Source organism: Papio anubis, chromosome 13 (genome assembly GCF_008728515.1).
Source record: "Papio anubis isolate 15944 chromosome 13, Panubis1.0, whole genome shotgun sequence".
NCBI lineage: Eukaryota > Metazoa > Chordata > Mammalia > Primates > Cercopithecidae > Papio > Papio anubis.
Genome location: NC_044988.1, coordinates 63,343,766 through 63,366,286, shown reverse-complemented (window position 1 = coordinate 63,366,286; position 22,521 = coordinate 63,343,766). Strand labels below are relative to the sequence as shown.

The following is a 22,521-nucleotide window of genomic DNA, read 5'->3' as shown; positions in this document are numbered from 1 at the left end:
AAGAGGGAAGTGATTATCAACTGTGTCAAATTGCTGACTGATAAAAAGAAGACTGAAAATGAACCATTACTTTGTCAATTTGATGGACATCTAATGGCCCTGACCAAAGCTATTTTGGTGGAGTGACAGGAATAAAAGAATTGAATTTTATACAATACACCTGAGAGTATTTAAAACAGTACCTGGCACATACCAAGGAAAAAAAGATGAAAACTAACTCAAATTAATCATAAGCTATAACTAGTAAGTTTAGGCCCTAAAAGATCCCAGGCAGAACAGTATAGAAAGCAGAGTTTTCAAATGCTTCGTTATCCTGGTAGTCTCTGTGATACTGAATCGGTTTACTAGCTTAGGGGACTGCTCCAGTGAAGTCTATTTGGTGAGAGTCTGGCCTGTGTGCTTGTCCTGCTCTATGCATGGGAGTGCTGGAGCACCCTGTCCATGATTCTCTCTGCAGCCCTCAGGCCAGAGTCTTGGATAGGACCCAGAACTGTGGCTTGCTTTCTTATTGGTGCTTTAGAAAACCTTCTATTCATCACGACTATTGCTACTACCACCTGCCTACCACGGCACCACAAGCTTCTGCATTGCCTAGAAGGATGCAGCCCAGAAAGGAAACTCTGCAAGCTGAAGAGTTAGACACACGTGTCCTCATCGCTGGTGCTCATGCTAACATCAACTCCACCAATATTTAAAGAGTTTGTAAGAAGTATTGCTTTGATATTTGTTGTTTCTATTGTTGCTGTACTGAAATAATTTCTCAGTGCCTGGGAAGAAGAAGAGACTGCAAAGTTATGTAGAGAGAGAAATCCCTTACAGCTGAGGAACTACTGCCTCAGAAAGCTTCCTGGAGGAGGTGATATATGTTGAAGAATAGGTGAATTCTGCTAGGTCGAAATGGCAAACAGCATTTTATGTTAGAAGGAAGCATGTATATATGAATATGCTAAGAATAGAAAGTACAAGGCAAATTTGTATGACAGCAAAGCTTCCTTTTGAAAGACTTATGGTGGGACAAAGGGAGATAAGCCTGGAAATATAAACTAGAGACGAATGGCAGTGACCTTGGATGCAAAGTGAAGGAATTTAGACTCTTTTTGATAAGTTCTAAGAAGGAGCTCTAGGGAAATTTGAAAAGAGAATGACATAATTTTCATTTTTAAATGTAACTTTATGGCTTAGTATTATATTCATATGATTCAAATTCTAAAAATTAAAAGAAGGCACACAGAGAAAAATCTCCCTCCCATTCCATTAGTTCACTTAATACATTTCCCCATGGGCAACAATGTACCCGTTTCTTACATATCTTTCATTAGATATTCTATACACATACAAGCAGACATTATAAGTAAGTGTATTGTATTTTTCCCTCTTTTCATACAAATGAAAGCATCTTATACATACTGCTCTGCACTTCGCTTTTTTTTTTTGTATGTCAATATATCTTAGATAACTTTCCATTTCAGGAGAGCTACCTCTTTCTTTTTATAGCTACACAGTACTATATCCCATTGTTTGGACATGTCAATAATTTATTTAACCAGTATTTCCTGATGAATGTTTAGGTTATTTTTAATTTTTGCTATTAAAAGCAATGCTTCAAAAATAGCCTTGTACATATGTCACTTCCACATGTGAAAATATGTCTGCAGGATACATTCCTGTAAATGGTGTTGAGGACTTAAAGGGTATATATATTCGTAATTTTGATAAATTTTGCCAATTGCCTTCCTTAGAGATTATGCCAATTTATACTCCCATCCCACCAGCAATGTACAAGTGCATATTCCCTCACACCTTTGCCAACACAATATGCCTCATAATTTAGATGTTGCCTTAGGAAGATTAATCAGGTTACAAGCATAAGAGGACAACCCCATTTAAATATAAAACTGGATGAATATAGCATATGCTCTTTGGATAAATTTAATTTTGATTGGGAGGAGTAATTTTAAAGCTACATATCTCCATACTGCCTAGAAAAATGTTCTCTTACTTCTTGTAGTCAAAAAACATTCCATTCGCCAGCTCTCAGGTGAACAGCTTTTAGGGGGAGATGGAAGAAAGGGAATAAGACTGGTGGAGGGCAACGCTGGGCTCTAGGGCTAGGTCAGCACTATAAGTAGCTCCTGGATGCCCCAAATCAGAAATAAGGTTCTGTGTCAGCAAGTCAGGTACTAGGAAGAGACAGGATGGGGTAGGGGAAATTCCCACAGAGGCCTATGAGAGAAGCCTCATCAGCTACCGGGGAAATGGCAATCTTATCTCAGCAAAAAACCCACGGAGAAGAATTTTTAAATGCAACACAAGATTCTTTCTCAGCTGTTCTAGTGCCTGTGAGCAAGTATGTCTCATCCCCAACTCCTGCCTCTCACTCCCACCCCTTCTTTACATCTGATATCCTAAAAGCTCTGCAGCTGCAAACTACTTCCGCTCCAGATGCTCCTCCCTCTTTTGAACACGTATAGCACCCCAACAAGAGATTGGAAGCTCCCTAAGGACAGCTTCCTCTTGCTTGAGAACCCTCTTTCACTCCAATTTCCACAGGATTAGCTTAAGCTCTCTACTTGAGTAATTTAGCCTGATTCAAGCTATGCACATCAATCAACACCTTATTAAACTTGCCACCACACCAGGTCTCATGCTGGCCAGATGGAGGCCATACTTTGGCCAGCTGGGACCCTCTTAAATAGGGACTCAGAATACCTGAGTGCATGTCTTCTACTGAGAGACGGTTTGCCTTCTGTACTAGCTCGTGCAAAAGTTTTTTCTGCCTTAGTCTTTTCTCTCTTAGAACATTCTTAAAATTGTTGATGCACTTGTTGAGATAAATGGTCTCTGTACACACTTGCTCTAGGCTCAGTCTGCCCTGTTTGGGAGATTCAGGCCTGGAACAAGTCTCACTTCCCAGACATGGAGCCAGAGCAAAACTTGGCAATGAGTTATTAGAAGCAAGAGAGAAGTTGCTTGGATCCTGAGGGGTTTGCTCTCCCTGTGTAGAGATGCCAACTCCACCAGAGACCACACTGAGCAAGCTTTCACTCCCCTGACTCCCAGGACTCTCCAGTGAGCAATCCTGGGCACCCCCTGAACTCACTGTCCCAAGAAGTCGATCACTGTTCTCTGACTGGGAACCACTCTCATTGCTTTCCAGGTCCTCAGGACTGATGGACCCACTGTTCTCCAGCTTCTGAAACACACCCTGCAGAGCAGAACGAAAGTGGTGAATTGCTCGGCCCAGTTTACTGGTATAAAACTTGATTTCCACATCCTCATCCTCCTGAGAGCCACCCAGAACACAAGAAGACTTGTCAAAGACATCCTTAAGGACGTGAGCAGCACACTCCTCCTCTTCATTCAGGTCAATATGAATCATGTCACTGAAAGTCTCAGGCCCTATGACAATTTCCTCCATCATGCTGTCGCAGCTCAGAGCTGCAAGCCTTCTGGACTTGTCTGCCAAAAGGTCCTCTAGTTCCTTTGAGCTCAGAATATCGAGCCCAGCTTCACAGCCCAGGAGCTTGTCCTCCACGTTTATTCTCTCTGTCTTCAGCAACCCAGACAGTGACAGGCAGCTGCTGGCCTCACTTTTATCGTGGCAGTCATTTTCTGGTTTTCCTATTTTATATGCTTCACCTTCATGGCTGTACTGTTTGAAAAACTGCGACTTCCCAGAATCCTCCTCTTTTGAGATTAATACTAGGGCAGGTTCCTCAAATTGATGGGGGGTAGACAGAGAAGGCTTTTTCTCTGACAGTTCATCACAGCTGCCACTGATAACTTGACATATTCTTGATGTTCCTTTTATTTCATCCCCTAGCTTGGGCACATCACTTTCCTTTGATAAATTGTTCTGGAGTAGAAAGCAAGGGCCTTGCTGCTCAGGGGCCTGGTGCTCTCTCTGTTGATCCTGAGCCTTCATCTGATATGTTCCTGTTATGGGTCCCCTGTCCCCTGTTTCCATCTGAAGAACTGGTTCATCCTGGTTTAAAGAAGTCCGACTATAATCCTGATGTTGTTGTTGAAAAAATGATATAGACTCCTTTTGGGGATTCTTACAAGCCTGTGGGCAGCTTGGTTCTTCTCTGGTGGCAATTCGGACTCCCATATTCTGCAAGAGGATGGATTTCTGCAAGATGAAGTCTCTATGCTCTAGATGGGCAAGCTTCACAACAGTGGGTCTAGGGGAAGGGGATGTGCCTGCCCTGTAAGCCTTTTTAATGTACCTGTTGCACTGCATGCCATTAACGCAAAGGTACTTGGCTAGAAAGCTTTCCACCAGTTCCATAGTATTTTCTCCATCTTGTTCAGGAAGGCCATACAAATACAGAATGGCTTCCTCACTGGGTCTGTCCACATGGGGTTCCTGGGCCTTTTCCCCCTCACACACCTTGGCCAGGGAACAGCTGCTCACCTGTAAGCCTTCTATTTCACTCAGTACTGAGTCTACACAGCTAGAGACTTCATCCACGGAGCCCCGGACTTGGCTCAAGTGCTGCCGCAGCTCAGCAATCTCAGTCTGGAGACGGCTGATGCCTTGCAGCTCTCTGATGATGTATTCTACTACATCCCCCAAAGGTTCCCGCTGTTCACGGCTACGGCCTTGGCCATGGCCTCTGGACAAAAGGGTCTTGGCTTGGTTCCTCTCTGGGAGCTCATGACAGCTTGTGGTTATGCTGACAGATGAGGGATCCTGAGAACCAGACCCTGAAACATAGGCAGTGGAGCCCAGAGAACGCTGGCTGTTGTTCTGCTGCCCAAAGCTGCAAAGCTGGGCCAGGTCCCCATCTCTATCTCCACCAATGGCTAAGGCTGCTGACCCACAGCATGGGGGCAGGGAGTTGTCCTCTGGTAAGGATCCAGCAGGGCCAGAGGATTTGCTCTTGGTGCTACACATGGTCTCTGCCTTAGCCTTATCTGGGGAAAGCCTGGAGGAGGGTCCCAAGGTAACCATGATTTCTTCCTCTGACTCTTGCAACAATCGCTTCATTTTCTCCCTCAGGGTCTGAGGGGTTCTCTGCTTCTTCCTCTTATTTCTGGTCAGGATGCTTAATACAGATTACCTTGGAAGGCAACAGCCTGTCCTGCTCTTTTCATTTTGTTTCTAGCAATTATTGCTGGCTGATGCTTTGGGCTTAGCCCACAGTGCTGCCTGGAATGGCCCCATGTGTGGCCTCCAAACCTGGCACATGCCCCTGGATCCTGGCTTGATTTATCCTGTAGCTAGTGAAAAAGGAAAATAGTGCACTCAGGTCAGAAAGTAGCAGGATGATTTTAGTTTGAATCAAGTTGTCAAGCAGGAATAAAAACATTATCTTCTAAGACTATAGGAATCAACCCTGACCTGCCTCCCAACCCCAGCCTTAAAGGCTATGGGCAGTCAGTTCTTTCTCATTAGCTTCCCATTACAGTATCAGTGTAAAATTAAAATAAAGTCCTGGTGTTCTAGGCAAGTATCCAAAGTCAACGGTATTGAGACAAGCTGCTGGGAGGTAGATGAGGTAAGGTCAATGAGTAACTCCTTATTTGAACTTTCACAAAATTCAGTACTAGGAGTCTGGCTCAGAAATAAACAAACAAATGCTTAACCACCAAGGCTCGAATCACATACATAGTAAAAGACAAGACAAGGAATGTTTCTTTCTTTTTTTTCCAGTTTGTTGTTCTGGTGAAGACTCCACTTACTCAAAAGTTTACCCCTGCCTGTGCTTATAGCACAAAGTATTTTCCCTTTGTTGAGTGATGGCAACCATTAATTTGGAGAAAGGACTATGGCAAGTATTTTAAACTTAGCGGGAAAAATATTTCTTTACCTAACTCTAGAATAAAGTGGCACAGTATGCACACACTGTCCAGATGTAGGTGGCATTTAGCATGTTTAAATCTAGAGAGGCAGGTAGCCAAAGACACAGGTATCATGAACTCACAATGGGGAATGAAGGAGGTTTAGGCTTAGCTTGGTGCTCCTGAGCTGCACTTAATACTCTCTAAGGGCTTGCTGCAGCTAATCAATATCTGGGTTTGGCTTTCCTGGCCCGCAGAGGATCTTTCAGAGCACCACAATAAGTGATTGTCCAGCACACTGTCCACTGCTCAAGTATTAATAACAAAGGGTTAATCTAACCCTCTGCCTGGCCGAGAGAGAATATCACATGGGACATGTGGGGGAGGGTTACCTCACAGAGGGCTCCAGGGTGCTTTACTCTTCTCCAATAAGGTAAAGACAGACTTGCCACCAGTCTAGTCCCTACACCCTAAGCTATTGGTGACTGCATTACAGAGGCAGAGATGATGATTACCTCATGTGAAGTGAGAATACATTCCCTTTTTACCGAGAATGTGGAGAGTGGATGGAAGCAGTAGAGTGAAAAGTACAAGGGAGAAAGCAGAGATCCAGGAGGCACATGGGCTAATACTCCAGTCCTGCTAGGTCTCCTGGGAGGGAAAGATGGATTGGTGGGAGACATGCTACTTTTCATGTTCTTTGACCAGGGATGCTTTCCCCATTTTCTAGATTTGATGGAGATTTCTAAATCTTCTAAACTCCGCCTCCTTTTATTTTCCCAGTACTGAAGTTAACCCTAAAAGTGGGAAAATGCCTTAAAGAACACAGGCAGACTGCTCTCATGGCAACCCATTTTCAGGAAAGGCCACCACCTACATCTTGTCTGTGGGCCTGGAATTTAAAAGCATTGTGCTTCCCCAGACTAGGAGGAACCAGAAGGACGAGTCAGAAGACTTGAGATAAAGATGAAGCTGATTCTTTTTACTAGAAATAACTAAGCCAAGAACCAAGAGACAAACTGCATGTATTCCCATTTCACATCTCTCCTCTTCTTTCCAGCTTATCTAACAACTCTAATTCATTGAGGAATTCTTCATCTAAGAACCCTATCCATCGTGTGAGGCATTACTGCTTCATCTCAAGGTCTCACGGGGCCAGGACCAGCCACGCCCCTAATCTGGCCAAGTGAGTGTAGCCTGCAAAGATGCACTACGTGCACAACCAGAATTTCTGGGTCTTGGGCTTGGTACCCAGCTGCCTAGGTAGACTATGCTCCCAAGTCTAGCGGATGTCAAAGTCTTCCTTCTCTCTTCCCACAAGGACAAAATCTGAATTTCCAAAGATAATCTTTTTTTCTTTTTTTTTTTTTTCTCTCCCCAACCATGTAGGGATTGGGTATCCCTGATTTGCTCTTGGTATTAGCCCTGAACAATGTTCCTGGCTCTACAACGGCTGGAGCTGCAAGTGGCCTTTCAAGTTTGTCTTTAAAAAAGAAGTACTGCGGCCAGGCGCAGTGGCTCATGCCTGTAATCTCAGCACTTTGGGAGGTCATGGCAGACAGATCACAAGGTCAGGAGTTTGAGACCAGCCTGGCCAATATGGTGAAACCCCCTGTCTACTAAAAATACAAAAATTAGGTGGGTGTGATGGCGGGTACCTGTAATCCCAGCTACTCAGGAGGCTGAGGCAGGAGAATTGCTTGAACCCAGGAGGCAGAGGTTGCAGTGAGCCAAGACTGCACCACTGCACTCCAGCCTGGGCAACAGAGCAAGACTCTGTCTCAAAAAAAAAAAAAAATTAGAATTGTTTAGTAAGCTTAGTAAACCAAGATGGAAGCTCTGTATACAACTACATGAAGTCATGAGCAAGTGCTACTGGACTGACAATCAAGAGACTTAAGTTTGGGTCTTGTTCCACCAGTGACCTTGGATTAAACACTTGACCTCTTTGTGAATTAGTTTCCTCATCTGTAAAATGGGGAAGATAATTACAGGAATGTTATTATATAAAGCTAAAATGAGAGATCCATACTTTGTAAAGCACTGTCCTGTTGTTATTGCTACTGATGTGGCAAGTACCTGAGTCAACAAAGTAGGGAAACCCATATCTAAAGCAAGCATCCAACCACCTAAATGGCACAATTTGAGTGAGCCATGACTTTTACTTCTGCCCCAGACTCCTGCCTTTCCCAGTCCCTTCTAATGGTCTGCAGCAGTGCCTGGAATCCTGCGAGGAGAGTGTCACCCTTAAAGTTAGTCCTGTTTTCTCCTAGAAGTTTTCTTTTTAAGGTAAGGAGAAGGAGGAGTAAATAATTCAGTTCCCAACACCCCATTCAAGTGTCAGGAGGCTGGCCATCTCTCAGATACCCTGAAAGCATGAGGAAGGGACAAATGGCTATAGGAGCCAAGCTTTATCTTTCCAATGCTGGTGAGGCCCAGAATTCATTGCCAGGTCTTCTAAGGCCAGCCTCACTTTGGTCCAGATAAGGCAGTTTGTCGGGAACAATAATGAAGCTGACTTCCCTGCTACTGATTCAGTGTAGACCAGGCTAACCTGGGGCCTATCTGCTTCTGCCCCTCAGATCAATACTGCAGACATAATTTTTTTTTTTTTTTTTTTTAGTAGAGATGGGGTTTCTCCATGTTGGTCAGGCTGGTCTCGAACTCCCGACCTCAGGTGATCCGTCCATCTCGCCTCCCAAGTGCTAGGATTACATGTGTGAGCCACTGTGCCCAGCCCTGCAGACAAATTGGCCTCATTTCCTGGACATCTTACAAGGTATTCCCTCCCAAACTGCAGTGCTTACAACACTGGCTGGCCAGCCACACAGAGGGCAAATGGCATAGCCACTGGGTTTAGAGTCCTTTCCTGTGGCCTCCTGAAGACTGAAGGCAGAGCTGCCTGGTTCCCCATGTTACTGACAAATACGAAATTTTCAACTAGAGCTGCCATAGCAACTTCTCCCAGCCTCAAACAAAGATGCTTGCTTCCATATTAAACAAACAAAACCCTCCACACCTTCTGAGTTGGTAGCCACTGCCCTGGGATGAACTTTGAACTCAAGAATCTCTTCTGGTGATACAGAAGGGGCACCAAACTCACTTAGTAATGCAGTCTTTGGGCTTTGAAGCAGGGGATGGAGCTCGATGTGATGCTGAGGACCAACCAGTCACTGTGCTGAGCTCAACTGAGTATCAGAAGCTAGAATGGGCTGAAAGGGCAACCCTCAGGGACACGAGGCCCAATTCACCTCCTTCCCAGCCTCTCTTTGCTACTACTGTCCACAGAAGTGAAATGACAGGGAGCAAACTGTAAGAAGGACCATTTGATCTCTAAGTCAGTTGAACTGCATGAGTACTTACTGTGTGTGCCAGGGAGAGAAGATGCAGTCCCTGCTCTGTAATATATTAAGATTTGGAGAGAAAGATATATATATGATCACAATATAAAGTGATACATATTATAATAAAAGTTATAATAAAAAGTAAGCATTTAGCTGGGCACAGTGGCTCACGCCTATAATCACAACACTTTGGGAGCCCAAAGCAGGAAGATCCTTTGAACTCAGGAGTTAAGAGACCAGCATGGGCAAGGTAGGGAGATCACATCTCTACAAAAAAATAAAAAATTAGCTGGGCATGGTGGCATGTGCCTGTGGTCCCAGCTGCTTGGGAGGCTGAAGTGGGAGGGTCACTTGAGCACAGGAGGTTGAGGCTGTACTCCAGCTTGGGTGACAGAACAAGACCCTGTCTAAAAAAAAAGAAAAAAAAAGAAAAAAAAAGAAAAACAAATTAAGATTTAATTCAGGAGTTGGGAATGGAAAGGAGGTGAGAGGCCCAGCAAAATGAGGCAGACAAGGCCACAGAAAAGTAATGTTTGAGCTGGGATGGGGTAAGTAGGCTCTGGAGTCCACCTAGCCTTGGAGTTTCCTTTAAGGCACCCAATGTTATCACTCTGCCCTACCTTGTGGGCCTATTGACTCTAGACAACTCTCCAAATTTCATACACACACAATCCGGAAAAAACCATACCTTTCTGTGCTCTTTTCCTAAGGACTGCCTAAGGCTGGGAAAAATAAGGCAGCCCTTTCAAGGAATATCTGCATTTGAAAAGGTAGCACATCAAAACAAAATGAATTAATCAAAAAGATTAAAGCTTTAATGATGGAAAGCTAATAAATACTGCAGGGAGTAGACCCCTTAAGCCACATTGCATCACCACCAGCCTACCAACAAAAAAGCGAAAATAAAACACCTCAGTTTTTTGAAATGGCTGATTCTTTTATCCTTCTCTCTGACTTGTCAAATAAATGTAATTAGGAATGTAACTATTCCTTGTAAAAATTGCTTCTGACCCAAATCTGGCTTAGAGGAAACAACCAGGGGGCCTCTGGGAACAGACCAGGGCTCGATGTACATATATCAAGCAGCTTCTCAGTTAGTGTGAAACAATCCTAGCAAGCAGAAATTCAAGAGCTCTGAGCCCCCCAACAGAGGAGAGAGCATTTCTGGGTCATATGTCAATTATGCTGTATGGCTAATATGGGCTAAGAAGAATGGATTTCTAGGGCCACAGCAGGTATGGGGATTCTCAGGATGTTAATCATCAAAATTATCAGGGCACGAGATACGGCAAGGGAGATTAGGCAAAGGGAATGGGAAATGCCCTAGATCAAAGGCTTAGCAAGGTCCCAGTATTGCAGTTCCTAGGACTTGCCATCCCTCCTCATCAGCATTAAAAGCAGCCCCATTTATAGGCCAGAAGCTAGACATATACAAGGGAAAGAAAACTTCAAGCCTCTATATCCAAGAAGGGAGACAATCTCAGGTAACATACAGTTAAAAGACAGTGGCATGAGGGCGGACCTAGCCTTCAGAGGGCGGGCTTATCAATACCTCATAATGGAGCCTGAATGCCAGGCAGGGGAGCAGGCTATTCTGTGCCCTGCCCAGGGCTCTCTTTCAGCAGTAGCAAGGTTTATTATACCAAGGAGTATAACAAACCATACAACAAATACAATCACACCCAGAATCTAACCCATGACAAAGACTCTTCTTTGTCCAAACATGAGTCGGGCTCCTCTGAGTCGTCTTTCTGAGTAGGCCCCTGACATTGGTCCATTTAGTCCAGTTTTAACAAGAATCCAGCTAGGTCATTTTAGTGAAAATTCCCACCCTTGATTTCTGATCAAATTCCTCATCTTTCACCCTTAGTATCTGTCTATGCTTGATATCTGACCAAATTTCTTATCCCCTACCCCTGATATCTTACCACCTTGGTCTGCCTTCAGCAAAAATCCTGTCAAGTAAGTTTAGCCAAAATCCCCTTTGATACTTCATCTTAGTAATTTCCATCCACTGATCCCCCACCCTGCTCCTTGGCTAAATTCCCACTTTTCCTTATATTTGGAGTTGAGCTCAATCGTTCACCCCTACTACAAAATCCCAGTGTTGTCGTCCCCCTACATAAAGTCTGTCTTACCATATTTAACAAGCGTCAAAATAATTTTTTGTTTAACACTCACATGCCCTCTTTTTCCTTACTACCTTCTGCTCTTGTGAGTAGACTGAAAAAGATATGAGCGCAGGAGAATCTACTCACTGAACACCCCACCACAAAAAAACCCATCTCTATCCTCGTACTCTAGAATTTCCTTCACAGAACTTACTCCCATCTGATAGATAATATATTTGTTTGCTTCTTCATTATCTGTCTCCGTCCCCGACCTCTGCATCCTACAACATGAGCAGGGACTTTGTTTTGTTCATAACTGTATCCTCAGCACCTAAAATAGTGCCTGTGCTCAAAACAAACAAACAAACAAACAAAAAACCAAAACGAACCAACCCTGTCATTGAATAAAAGAAACCAGAATATAGTTGGATGAACCCTTTGGAGGGTATCTAGGCCTGGAATCTCATATTACATTGTGATCTAGGCTATGGAGTAGTCTTATCATCATAGTGCTTTCCTAAATTTTGAATTTGAAAGTCTTTAGGCAGGGCAGGTACTCTAGCTTCTCAAAAGCCCTACTGCCCTTGACCTAGAATGAGACCCTTGTTGTCATTAATCTGTTTTGCTGTGGCAGACTACTAAATGGGAGGCTCCTATTCAAAGACCCACAGCGGGTGTGAACTCCATTACATTGGAAGCTGTGTCTTATTTGTTTCTGAATTTCCAGTGTCTAGAACAGGGCATTACTATGCCTATCACACAGTGATAATTCATTGCCATGGAAAGAAAAATGAATTGATGGCAGAGCTGAATTAGAATCCAGGTCTCCTAATTTTCTCATCCATTTCTGTTTCCATGACAATATGCTGCATTCAAGTTCTAGGTTTCCTTCTAGATTGATGGCTTACAATCCTCTTTCATTGTAAAACTAAGGTGGAAATATTCCCCCAATTGTACTTAAAATTCTCTGGGAACTCACTCAGGACAAAAAAAGAAAAAAGAGGAAAAAAAAAGAGGGTGGGGACATGGCAGCACTGGTCTCTGCCAGACTGTCAATTAGCTGGTATCTCTCCAGTGTATGAGACTGGCAGGGAGAGGCCCTGCCGTGGTTCCTGTTATCCCAGGGATGCTGTGACGGGGCTCCCATCCCCCACCCCGAGTTGGAGAAGCTGCCCCAATCCTTGTGCTAGTGATGGGTGAGTCTAGAGTAGCACTGACTAAAAGTAATATAATGTGAACCACATGTGTCATTTTAAAATTTCAAATAGTCTCATAAAAAAGAAACAGGTAGAATTTTAATATATTTTATCTAACCCAATAGCCAAAGTATTATGTCAACATGTAATCAATATAAAAAATTATTAATCATATACTTGCATTTGTTTCCAATACTAAGTTCTTGAAATCTGGTATGTATCTTATGTTTAGAATGCATCTCAAATTAGACTAGCCACATTTCAAGTACTCAGCAGTCACATGTGGATAGTAGCTACCACATTGGACAGCACGGGTCTAGAATTCCGGGGTGGGAAATACTCTGGAGAGCCTCCCAAAGCTGGCAGTAGAAGCTCGCTGTAAAGGGTACACTGTCATCTCAGAGGCAGTCGAATGTTACGTTCTTTCACTCATCTTTTCACCTGCTCACTTTGATCCTGGCTGGAAGCAGCCCATTTCCATTTTGTGTGAGGTTCAATCCTCCTCAAGGCTACAAAGAACAAAGTATCAAGGCCCCAACCTGCAGAAGATGAGAGCTTTTCTCCCTCTCAACCTGACCCTTTCATGGTACCCTGCTTCTTTCCAACACTCTGCAGAAAACCACAGGATAAACCTGGTTACCTCAACAGAAGCTTCCCCTTCACATAGAAGGCTTAGCAACCTCTCACAGACAAGAACATAATTTCAGTGCAACTGGACCAAGAGTATGCTGTCCTATCCAACTCATACTAGAGGGACACATAGTAGTAAGAGATTATATTTGTTTAGAATTTTCAGTTTATATGATTCCTATTTTATCATCACAACAACCCTGTGAGGCAGGAGGGTTGTTATCGTTCTGATTATACTGATTTCATAGATGAGAAAAATGAAGCTCAGAGAGGCTAAATGACTTGACCAAGGTCACTGAGTATAGCTAGGATTTAAAAGTGAGCCTTCAATCTGCAAAGTTAGTGCTCTTTTATCATACATGCAAGACACAAGTGGACACACTGTTTATTGCGCATGTGTGCATACATTCAAGACTGAGAAAACTCAAGATGACTTTTCTATTTATATGGCATATGCACACATGAAAGGGATGAATTAATACATTAGGATGGTGGTTTTTCCTCTTTCTGTCTCTCTCTCGCTCTCTCACATACGCACACACAGGAAGGGTGGAAAGGATACAGAATATATTCAAGAACAGAAAGGTTACTTGAGTACATGCATACACACAGGAGATGAAGGGATGGATTATATATGTATGTGCAAGTAGAGAGAGAAGAATTTTGCATATTCATATATGCAAGCTGAATGAATGAGTTGTCTATACATATGCACATGCAGGAGAGGAATGGACAGGTCATTTATTCATTAACACATATGGACACATCAAAAGGGTGAAACAGATTATTTGTATATGAGTATGCACACATCCAGAGGGTGGCTGGGTTATCTATATACATAAAGTACCACAGAGGAATGGATGGTCAGATTATCAGCACACAAACACATGCATGTGAAGATTCTACCCCAGGGCCGCATATGCTACTTTTCACTCATTATAATGACCCCCCTCACCAGCAAGTTGACTCAAGCAGTTATGTAATTAATGTAGCTGCTCCATATTCCACCCACAATTGCTTTTCTTTTGTCCCTGCTTGTCGTTCAGTCAGTCATACACACTCGGTACCACTTACCTTGCTGCTGCAACCAAAATAAGGGTTAAAGAAATTAAAAAAAAAAAACCACACACATTAAAATCATGAATTCTCAAGTTTTAGAATGCAAATGCTGTCTTTAAGAGGAAATCCATCCAGGAGCACTCCTTGGTTTGACAGAGAAGCCACAGGATGAACTTTCTGAGCCAAAACTCCACTGCTTGCCCAACCGACAAACAGAGCCAAGGAGCTATTATTCTCAGTTGTACCCAGCTGGCTGGCTCCACGGTACAAAGTTGATGATAGAAACAATGCCCTGCAAAAAAACCCCTCAGTGAAGGGCTGGGCAGGAGTCTCACTGGCTGCAAACGTAGAAATCTAATCTGGTCCACCTCTCTGGCAAGGGGGATTCTGAGATCAGCCTGCTGAAGGCAACAGCAGCCAAACTTCAACTGGATGTGGAATTCTAACTCAATCGATTCTGGGCTTTAGACTGAGGCAGAAAGCAGGGCAGCTCCTGCTCCTGCTGCTGCTCCTCCTCCTCTCCAGCTGCTTCCTGCCTGCAACCTCCCATAGGGCACCAGCCCTCCTCACACGTTCCTGGCGCACACACCCCCTTCCCAGCACACTCACGCACACACAACCCTTGCCAGCAAGCTCACTCACACACCCTTGGTAAGTGTCTCTCCCTTTCGCTAAATATAGATCTTACTCTCTCCCTTCCTCCATTTCCTTCCCTCGTTCTTCTCCTCCCTCCTTTCTTTTCCCCTATCTACCTCTCACATCTGGGCTATAGGATATAAACAGACACAGATGGCGACCTATACTTTCAGGAGCTCCTAGTCTCAGAGGGAAGCCAGAATGCAGCATGCCAGCCGTGGAAATGCTGGAGCACAATATAAAGGGACTCTTCCCTTCTACTGAGACGAGCTCTAAGTTGGTTGGTTGGTTGGTTGGTTTCGTGTGTATATAATCTGTTGTCAGCATTTGGCAAAGCTGAAGAATAGGTACAGTGATCAAGTGCAGTTAAAATCACACAATGCCATGTTCTTGGAGTAGACATCTAGTCCAGTTCTTACTGAACAGCCGCCACAAGAGAACCAACTGGAAAGTAAGAGCTCCCTCAGGCTATGCCAAAGCAACAACCAGGGAGAAGGAGGGGAAGTTAGGTGAGCTGAGATGAACTCTGTACTGCAGAAGCCTAGACCAAAGATGGTTTTGGAATCCAGAATTAGGAACAAAGTAACCTAAAATGATACCACAGTGACCACAAAGCTGCCTAAGGTACAGGGCCCTTTTTTGACCCCAAATTTCATAACTATTCTTTGCCAATGGATGCCCTATCTCCCTGGAGACTCACTAGGCAGGTGGCTCTCATGTGACTCTAATTCCTAATAATTCAACAATTCTAGTTAGGACTCACTGGGAAATTGAATGTCCTTATCTTCAAAGAACACTCAAGTTGTTCACTGCAACATAATGTCCGGGCACAAGCCAGGACCCCTTGAAACTCTGGAGAATAAAATCCAAAACACACGAAACATGATCTCCCCTTTCCACTCTGCAACCACAGGACATGAAAAACATCGCTTAACAAACCTAGATAACCTCAGAATCCTTCTCAATATAGAGCTCTGATCCGCCAGTAACAATCCAGTGAAGTCATTCCTCTTGTGTCTCCCCTGAGATTGATCTAATGAGAAAAGGCCCTCCTCCTCCTTAGGCCAACAGTAGGTGGGCAAGTTTAATTTACCCAGCATGTTCAGATCAGGTTCTCAAACCTTGTGACTTCTGCCGCCCTGCAACATTCCTCATGGCAATCCACAATACAGTATGGCCTCTTTAGCCCACAAATCAGGTACTCAGTCTATGGGGGCCATCCTAGGATCTGTCATTGCAGAACCTGCAGCCCTTTATGGTAGATAAAACAAGCTTTTAAATTAAGGATGATTTATTTGGCTTATCCAAGATCCTGAGAAGAAAGGGTTGATTTCAGAGCCAACATTTGCCTCCCTACTGCCTTCTTCCAATAACATTGCTTCCCCCTCAACCAAGGAAGAAAATTTAGATTCCAAGAGATGCTAAACAACCCATTTCTTAGCCATCCACCTCATTATGCAGCCAACACTGACAGCAGAGCACGTACCTCCTAACCTAGTTGGGAGCTGGCTAGATGACAGAAGAGATAAGGGCTGACAGCACAACTATAACCACATCTAAATACAGAGGAAAAAAATAACTTGAAAACTGTCAAGTTTCTGTGGAAGTCACAGCCAATTTACTGTGGAGTTTCCCATCCTTCAGCCAGAAGAAGGAGGTAAAAGGTTTAAAACAAGAAATATAGGAAGACTGATTAAATTAGAATGCCCTCCCCCAAATCTGCAGCCACTCGTAAAAAGCCCAGAACAGTGGCTGTCATTATCAGGTTTGGTTGGGTTTCCTAGGCTAAGAAGAAGCTCAAACTTTCAAGAGTGGGAAAGATTCCCCAGAGGTAGGACCCTGCCAAAAGAACCTACTTCTTCCTGCCTAATTGACAAAGTGTCCCCAAGCCCTGGCTAAGGTCTCCAGATGGCATTCCTGAGGCTAATGGAACCCTGTCTTGTCACCCAAACACATTCAACCCATTTTTCTAAGCAGCTTGGGCTTCCCAGAAAAACAAAGGCTCAGGCAATAGAAGACATGGTTAGCATATGAGGCACAACAAATCTGCTATCTCCAGTTATAATCTTCAAACTTCACAGGAGAGCTCATGCAGCTTTGACCACAAATTACCTTTGTATCCTTCCACCTTCCCACGTTCCAGCAAAAGCAAGAAACAGAGTAAGTGGGGAAGTGGTAAACAGTCAGTGAAAGCTCTTGTAAAAGAGCATGGCCACTTCTGCCACTGCTCTACACGGCCCACAGAGTGCCAGACACCACATGGCCAAAGGACATCAGGACTCCTCAGTAGACAAGCTCTTTGGGACAAGCAGGCAATTTGTTTTGTGAGCCACATGAACAACAATGCAGCCCCCTCGTCACAGTGGATCTGGCCCTGGGGAAGCCTGAGTAGGCCGAAAGGATGGGGTGCTTTTTAGAGTTAAGAAATAGCACAGCACCCACCTCAGTTGGGGAGCTTCCTCAAAGTAGGCTGCTCAGGAGCTAGCTGGGCAGAACTGGAAAAACAGATTGGGTTAAGAAGGAAAAGGCATTTATCCAGAAGCTGTGAAATGCTCTAAACAGACATTCTCAAGGTCTGGTTCCCAATTTAAATCCTTGCAGGGATCTTCGCCTAGAGACAGATGAGTCAAGATGGAAATTCAACATGATACACTGACACTCACGCAGAGTTGTGGGAAGGTTCAGACCTGCAGGAGTTCTAAAGGGGAGCCGAATGGGTGGGTTAGTCAGAAAACCACCTGGCATACAAAATTCATCTTCAGCTAAAGCAACTGAGTGGTGTCACAGGAATACTGGAGGAGGGCCTCACCAATCACAATTCTCCCCACTCACACAAACCAGTCTAAGTCTCCCTGACGCCAGATACAACTGGTCCAGAAGCAAAGAATATGCCTGCTCCAAACCTGGCCTGCCTTTTCAGGTGTCAATGCTAGAGACAGGCTGGGTCAGGACCAGCAGGTGCTTACCTTATTTCCCAATAACAACACAGATGCGAGGTACAAAGGATGGGTGCGGCCAATGTCTATATCATGCAGGAGTCAGCTTGTGACTGTTTTCCTTCTCTACTGCTAAGGAAAGCCAGAAGCAACATGAAAAGCCTGACATATAGTCACACAGCTGGGATTTATTTCATGAGGAGGATGGTTTTTCTGGTGGCTAAGAAAAGTCATTTTTCCCCCTGTAGAATGATGCCCTCCCTACACCGTGGAGAAACCATATGCAGCAGAGAATGATGGGCAACGTGAGGTAATCCTCCTCCTTCCCTGAGGAGCATGCCTTCCTAGGGGAGTGACGAGCCTGGCAGAGATGTGCTGACTTTACTGATGCACTAAGACATAGCTGCTTTGTTACCTAATCACACCCGACAAGCTGCAGGGCAGGCCCTAAGAGTCATAAATTGCTGACAAGTCTTAGTCCTACAATCAGGTCAAGGACCATCCCTGATTAGCAGAAACTCGAACATAAGGAGCTGACAAACTTCTTGGAACTGCCCAGCTAACCAGTTAGGTTTTCAGCCTGTCTCTCCAAAGGCTGTGGCCCCACATCTATTTCAGGATCAAATAATTAACAATTCGTGATCATAAGAAACCTAAATGTCTAACTGCTCTCTCACATAAACCTGAACAATAGTCACAGCTCCCAGATTTAGGACTAATGCCGGTCCTAAAGTAGTATTTGTTTTTATATATATCTCCCAGCCCAAGCCACAGAGTGCATTGGCCCTGCCTCAATCTCTATACCTGAAGGAAACAAAGAGGCCATATACTGAGGATCCTCTAAAAGGAATCCAAAGTTTGAAATCACAGGGAGAAACAAACCTCTTGTACTAAGTGGAAACTAACTGGGTTCATATTGATCAAATATCCCCTCAGTTCTTTGTGGCTTGTTCTAAGATATATCTAAGAATAAGATACAGGGCAAACCCAAATCTGGAGAATTCTCTTGGCTTAGGCCCCTGTTTCTATAGTCTTGTGGAAATACGTCCCTAGCCAGCAGATGAGTTTCAAGTGTCTTGAGATTCAACGAAGAGACGCCAGAGAGGTGGGTTTTTCCCTATAGGACTCTCCAAATGTTCAAAAATATCTGATATGAGGTACTGAGCTACAGGAAGGTAGCTAATGTACAAAGGGGAAAAGAAGACTTAATGGAGACGTATCCTCCACTGGGGATCTCTGACAGTAAGAGGGAAGCATGGTGGAAAGAAAGGGAAGCACTCAACTAGATAAGTCAGAAGAGAGAACTACGTGTTCAGAGCCCTAGGCTGCCAGCTCACCCATATCAACTCCATGCAGAGATTATTCTCTGCTCAGATGCTGGATCATTGGAGTTCATATATTCTAATTCTTTACCCAGTGAGAGAAGCCCCTGCAAAGCCCTTTGTGCCTCTGTTGTAATCTATTTTACCTTCTTATCTATCGATGTCTCCTCTGCAATCTTTAGTCCAGGCTTATTTCTCACTTCAACTACTGCAAAATATTCATTCTCCCTAGTCTCCACTCCTTCAGAACCACCTCCCACTCACACCTCTTTACCCTTGATCCATGATGCATAATTTGCTAGGGGGATATTTCTAAGATGTACATAAGTTTTTGTCACTCATTTTCTTAAAAATCCATGAGTGACTGTGCTAAAAAAAAAAAAAAAAAAAAAAAAAGTCCTAGTTTTTTGCCATGTTATCAAAGTTCTTTCTTGACCTGTCCACGTCTAGAGGAATTTGGCTTCCCAATACCCTAACTTTAGTCAAAGCAAACCCCTTGAACTCACTTAATGTGCCATCTCATCCTTTCTGTTTCCAGATGGCCCTATCTAGAGTGCCATCAGAGAGTAAACATCAGGATGGTGAGAAGGTAGGAACCTTTCCAAGTGCTTTGTCAGAAGATAAGATGTGTAAATAAACATGAAAAACTACTTTGGTACCTGTTATGGGCTGAATTGCCTGAACGTCTGTGTCACTCCAAAATTCATATGTTAAAATCCTAACCCCCAAGGTGATGGTATTAGGAGGTGAGCCTTTGGGGAGGTGAATAGATCATGAAGGCAGAGCCCTAATGAATGGGATTAGTGCCTTTATAAAAGAGGCCCACAGGAGCTCTTTTGCCCCTTCCACCATGAAGATGCAGTGAGAAGGTGCTGCCTATGAACCAGAACATAGGCCCTCACTAGACACTGAATCTGCCAGTGCTTTGATCTTGAACTTCCCAGCCTCCAGAAATGTGAGAAATAAATTGGTGTTGTTTATAAATTACCCGGTTTATAAGTATTTTGTTAAAGCAGCCCAAACGAACAAAGATAAATTTTGTTCTCCCAAATTTCAGAGGTTCAAGTCCTAACCCCCAGCACCTCAGAATGTGGCCTTATTTGGAGATGGGGCCTTTAAAGAGGCAATCACATTAAAACGAAGTCATTAGTGTGGGCCCTAATCCAATATGATATAAAAAGGGGAAATTTAAACATAGGGATACACAGAGGGAAGAATATGTGAAAAGAAATAGGGAGAAGATGGTCATCTACAAGTCAATAAGGACTATAAAGATCCTTCCCTTACAGCCCTCCACAGGAACCAACCCCACCAACACCTTAATTTTGGACTTCTAGCTTCCAAAACTATGAGACAGAAATTTCTCATTTAAACAACCCAGTCTGTGGTACATTGTTATGGTAGCCCTAGCAAGCTAATATCGTGCCTTTCAGAATTACTACTACAACTCCACATAAAAATATCTTACAAAGTTAATAAATAAACACCTAGTACACCTGTAGTCCCATACTTGGGAGACTGAGGTGGGAGGATAACCTAAGCCCAGGGCGTCAAGGTGGCAGTAAGCCATGATCACACCACTGAACTCCAACCTGGGTGACGAGAGCGAGACCTTTTCTCAAAAAAATAAAATAAAATAAAAAACAAAAAATAAATGAACACCTATTAAGTTACAACATCTTGTTAACAGGCATAATGAAAAGATACAATCCTTGCCCTTAAGAAGTTCATAATCTAACAGGGGAAATGTTATATTATGAGGCATTGTTATACCCATGTTATATATTCTGAGGGAGAGGAGTGTTAGATTTTATGTTTGATGGGTTAGTAAGAAAGGATATATAGAAGAGGAAGAAAAAAAAAGATAATGAGTACAGTTTGAACACAATGTATGAAGTGCCCTATGAACATTCAGGTGACAATATCCACAGGCAGCTGGATAAAAAAGTCTGGAGCTCATGAAAGAGGACTGAGGTAGAGACAGTAATTTGGGATTTATCAGTTACAGGTTAGGACATGGATAAGACTAACTAGAGAAGAAAATGAGGTAGAAAACAAAGCCTGGGAATGATCAAGTTTTTAAGGGGCAAGCAGAGAAAGAGAAATGCTATGAAGAAACCAAAGGTGGGGCCAGGCACAGTGACTCAGGCCTGTAATCCCATCACTTATGGAGGCTGAAGCAGAAGGATTGTTTGAGGCCAGGAATACAAGACCAGCCTGGGCAACATGGGGAGGACCCCATCTCTACAAAAAAAATTTTAAAATTAGCCAGGCCTGCTGGCACGTCCTTGTAGTCCTAGCTATTCTAATCCCAGCTACTTGGAGGCTGAGGCAGGAGGTCTGTCTGAGCCCAGGAGTTTGAGGTTACAATAAGCCATGATTGTGCCACTGCACTCCAGCTTGAGTGACAGAGTGAGACCCTGTCTCTTACTTAAAAAAAAAAAAAAAAAAGAGCCAAGAAGAAGAATATTTTAGAGAGAAATCAGTCAACGGTTTTATCTCATCTGTCATTAACAAATGCTCCAGGAGGTTGGTGTTCACCTAAAATGATCTTCCCAACTTGTCTTCTTTGGCTGTTTAAGTCTGAGTGTTCTCAGGTGAGGACTGAATAACACATTTCCTTAGCATGCTTGAAGGTGACATCCAGCAAAGAGAAGAAGAAGTTTAAGGAATGGGCTACAACTTACCTCTTCCCTTTGGCTTCAGGAAGTTTTACTGAAGTCTTACAATATGACTGCACTTCAGGGCATAGTGGCAGCTGCATTGTCCACAGGAAGAACACAACATGCCACTTGCAAGAGGCCATGGATCTCCCCGTGACATACGCTTGCAAACACAGGAAGCAAGTTATCCCTTGATTTCCATCTTTAGAAGCTCATGTTATTTTATTTCTTGGCCATTTCCTGATACTTAACTGCTAACTTAGTATCCTCTGGGAATTCCTCTGAGAAGATGTCTCTGATCAGCCTAATCCAAAGGGCTTGTTCCTTAAAGTCCTGTGGCAACTATTTTTAGTTAAAAGAGTTAATCATTTCTTTTGCAACCAATTATTTAGGGCCTTGTAACACCACTTAATTCTTTTTTTTTTTTTTGAGATGGAGTCTCACTCTTGTCACCCAGGCTGGAATGCAGTGGTGTAATCTTGGCTCACTGCAACCTCCACCTCCTGGGTTCAAGCGATTCTCCTCTCAGCCTCCTAAGTAGCTGGGATTACAGGCGCCCGCCACCATGCCCGGATAATTTTTGTACTTTTAGTAGAGACGGGGATTTCCGTTGGCCAGGCTGGTCTGGAACTTCTGACCTCAGGTAATCCACTTATCTCGGCCTCCCAAAGTGCTGGGATTACAGGTGTGAGCCGACGCGTCTGGCCACTTAATATTTTTAAGTGTTCATTCCATAAATCTTTGCTGAGTTTTTAATAAGTATCAGGAAGAATTGATGCTAAGAATTGGTGATCAGTTCTTGACCTCAAGTACTATCTAGCAAAGGATTTAAAGCCT

General features: G+C 43.7%; 1 protein-coding gene across 8 annotated transcripts in view; it reads right to left on the bottom strand.

Annotated features, from left to right (window-relative positions):
* Positions 1-22,521, bottom strand: part of UNC13B (unc-13 homolog B) — a 232,897-nt gene that overhangs the window by 47,142 nt on the left and 163,234 nt on the right. The window contains exons 1-2 of one of the 8 annotated variants that reach the window (XM_031654839.1): positions 14,143-21,187; positions 2,710-5,226 (exon numbers count right to left, since the gene is read on the bottom strand). The exons of 6 other annotated variants lie outside the window; for them this stretch is intronic. In XM_031654839.1, the coding sequence (XP_031510699.1) occupies positions 2,710-4,993 (2,284 nt within the window). In that variant the 5' untranslated portion in view covers positions 4,994-5,226; positions 14,143-21,187. Of the gene's footprint in view, positions 1-2,709; positions 5,227-14,142; positions 21,188-22,521 lie in introns of those variants that run through there. One more of the 8 variants, XM_009188556.4, reaches the window with a different exon arrangement.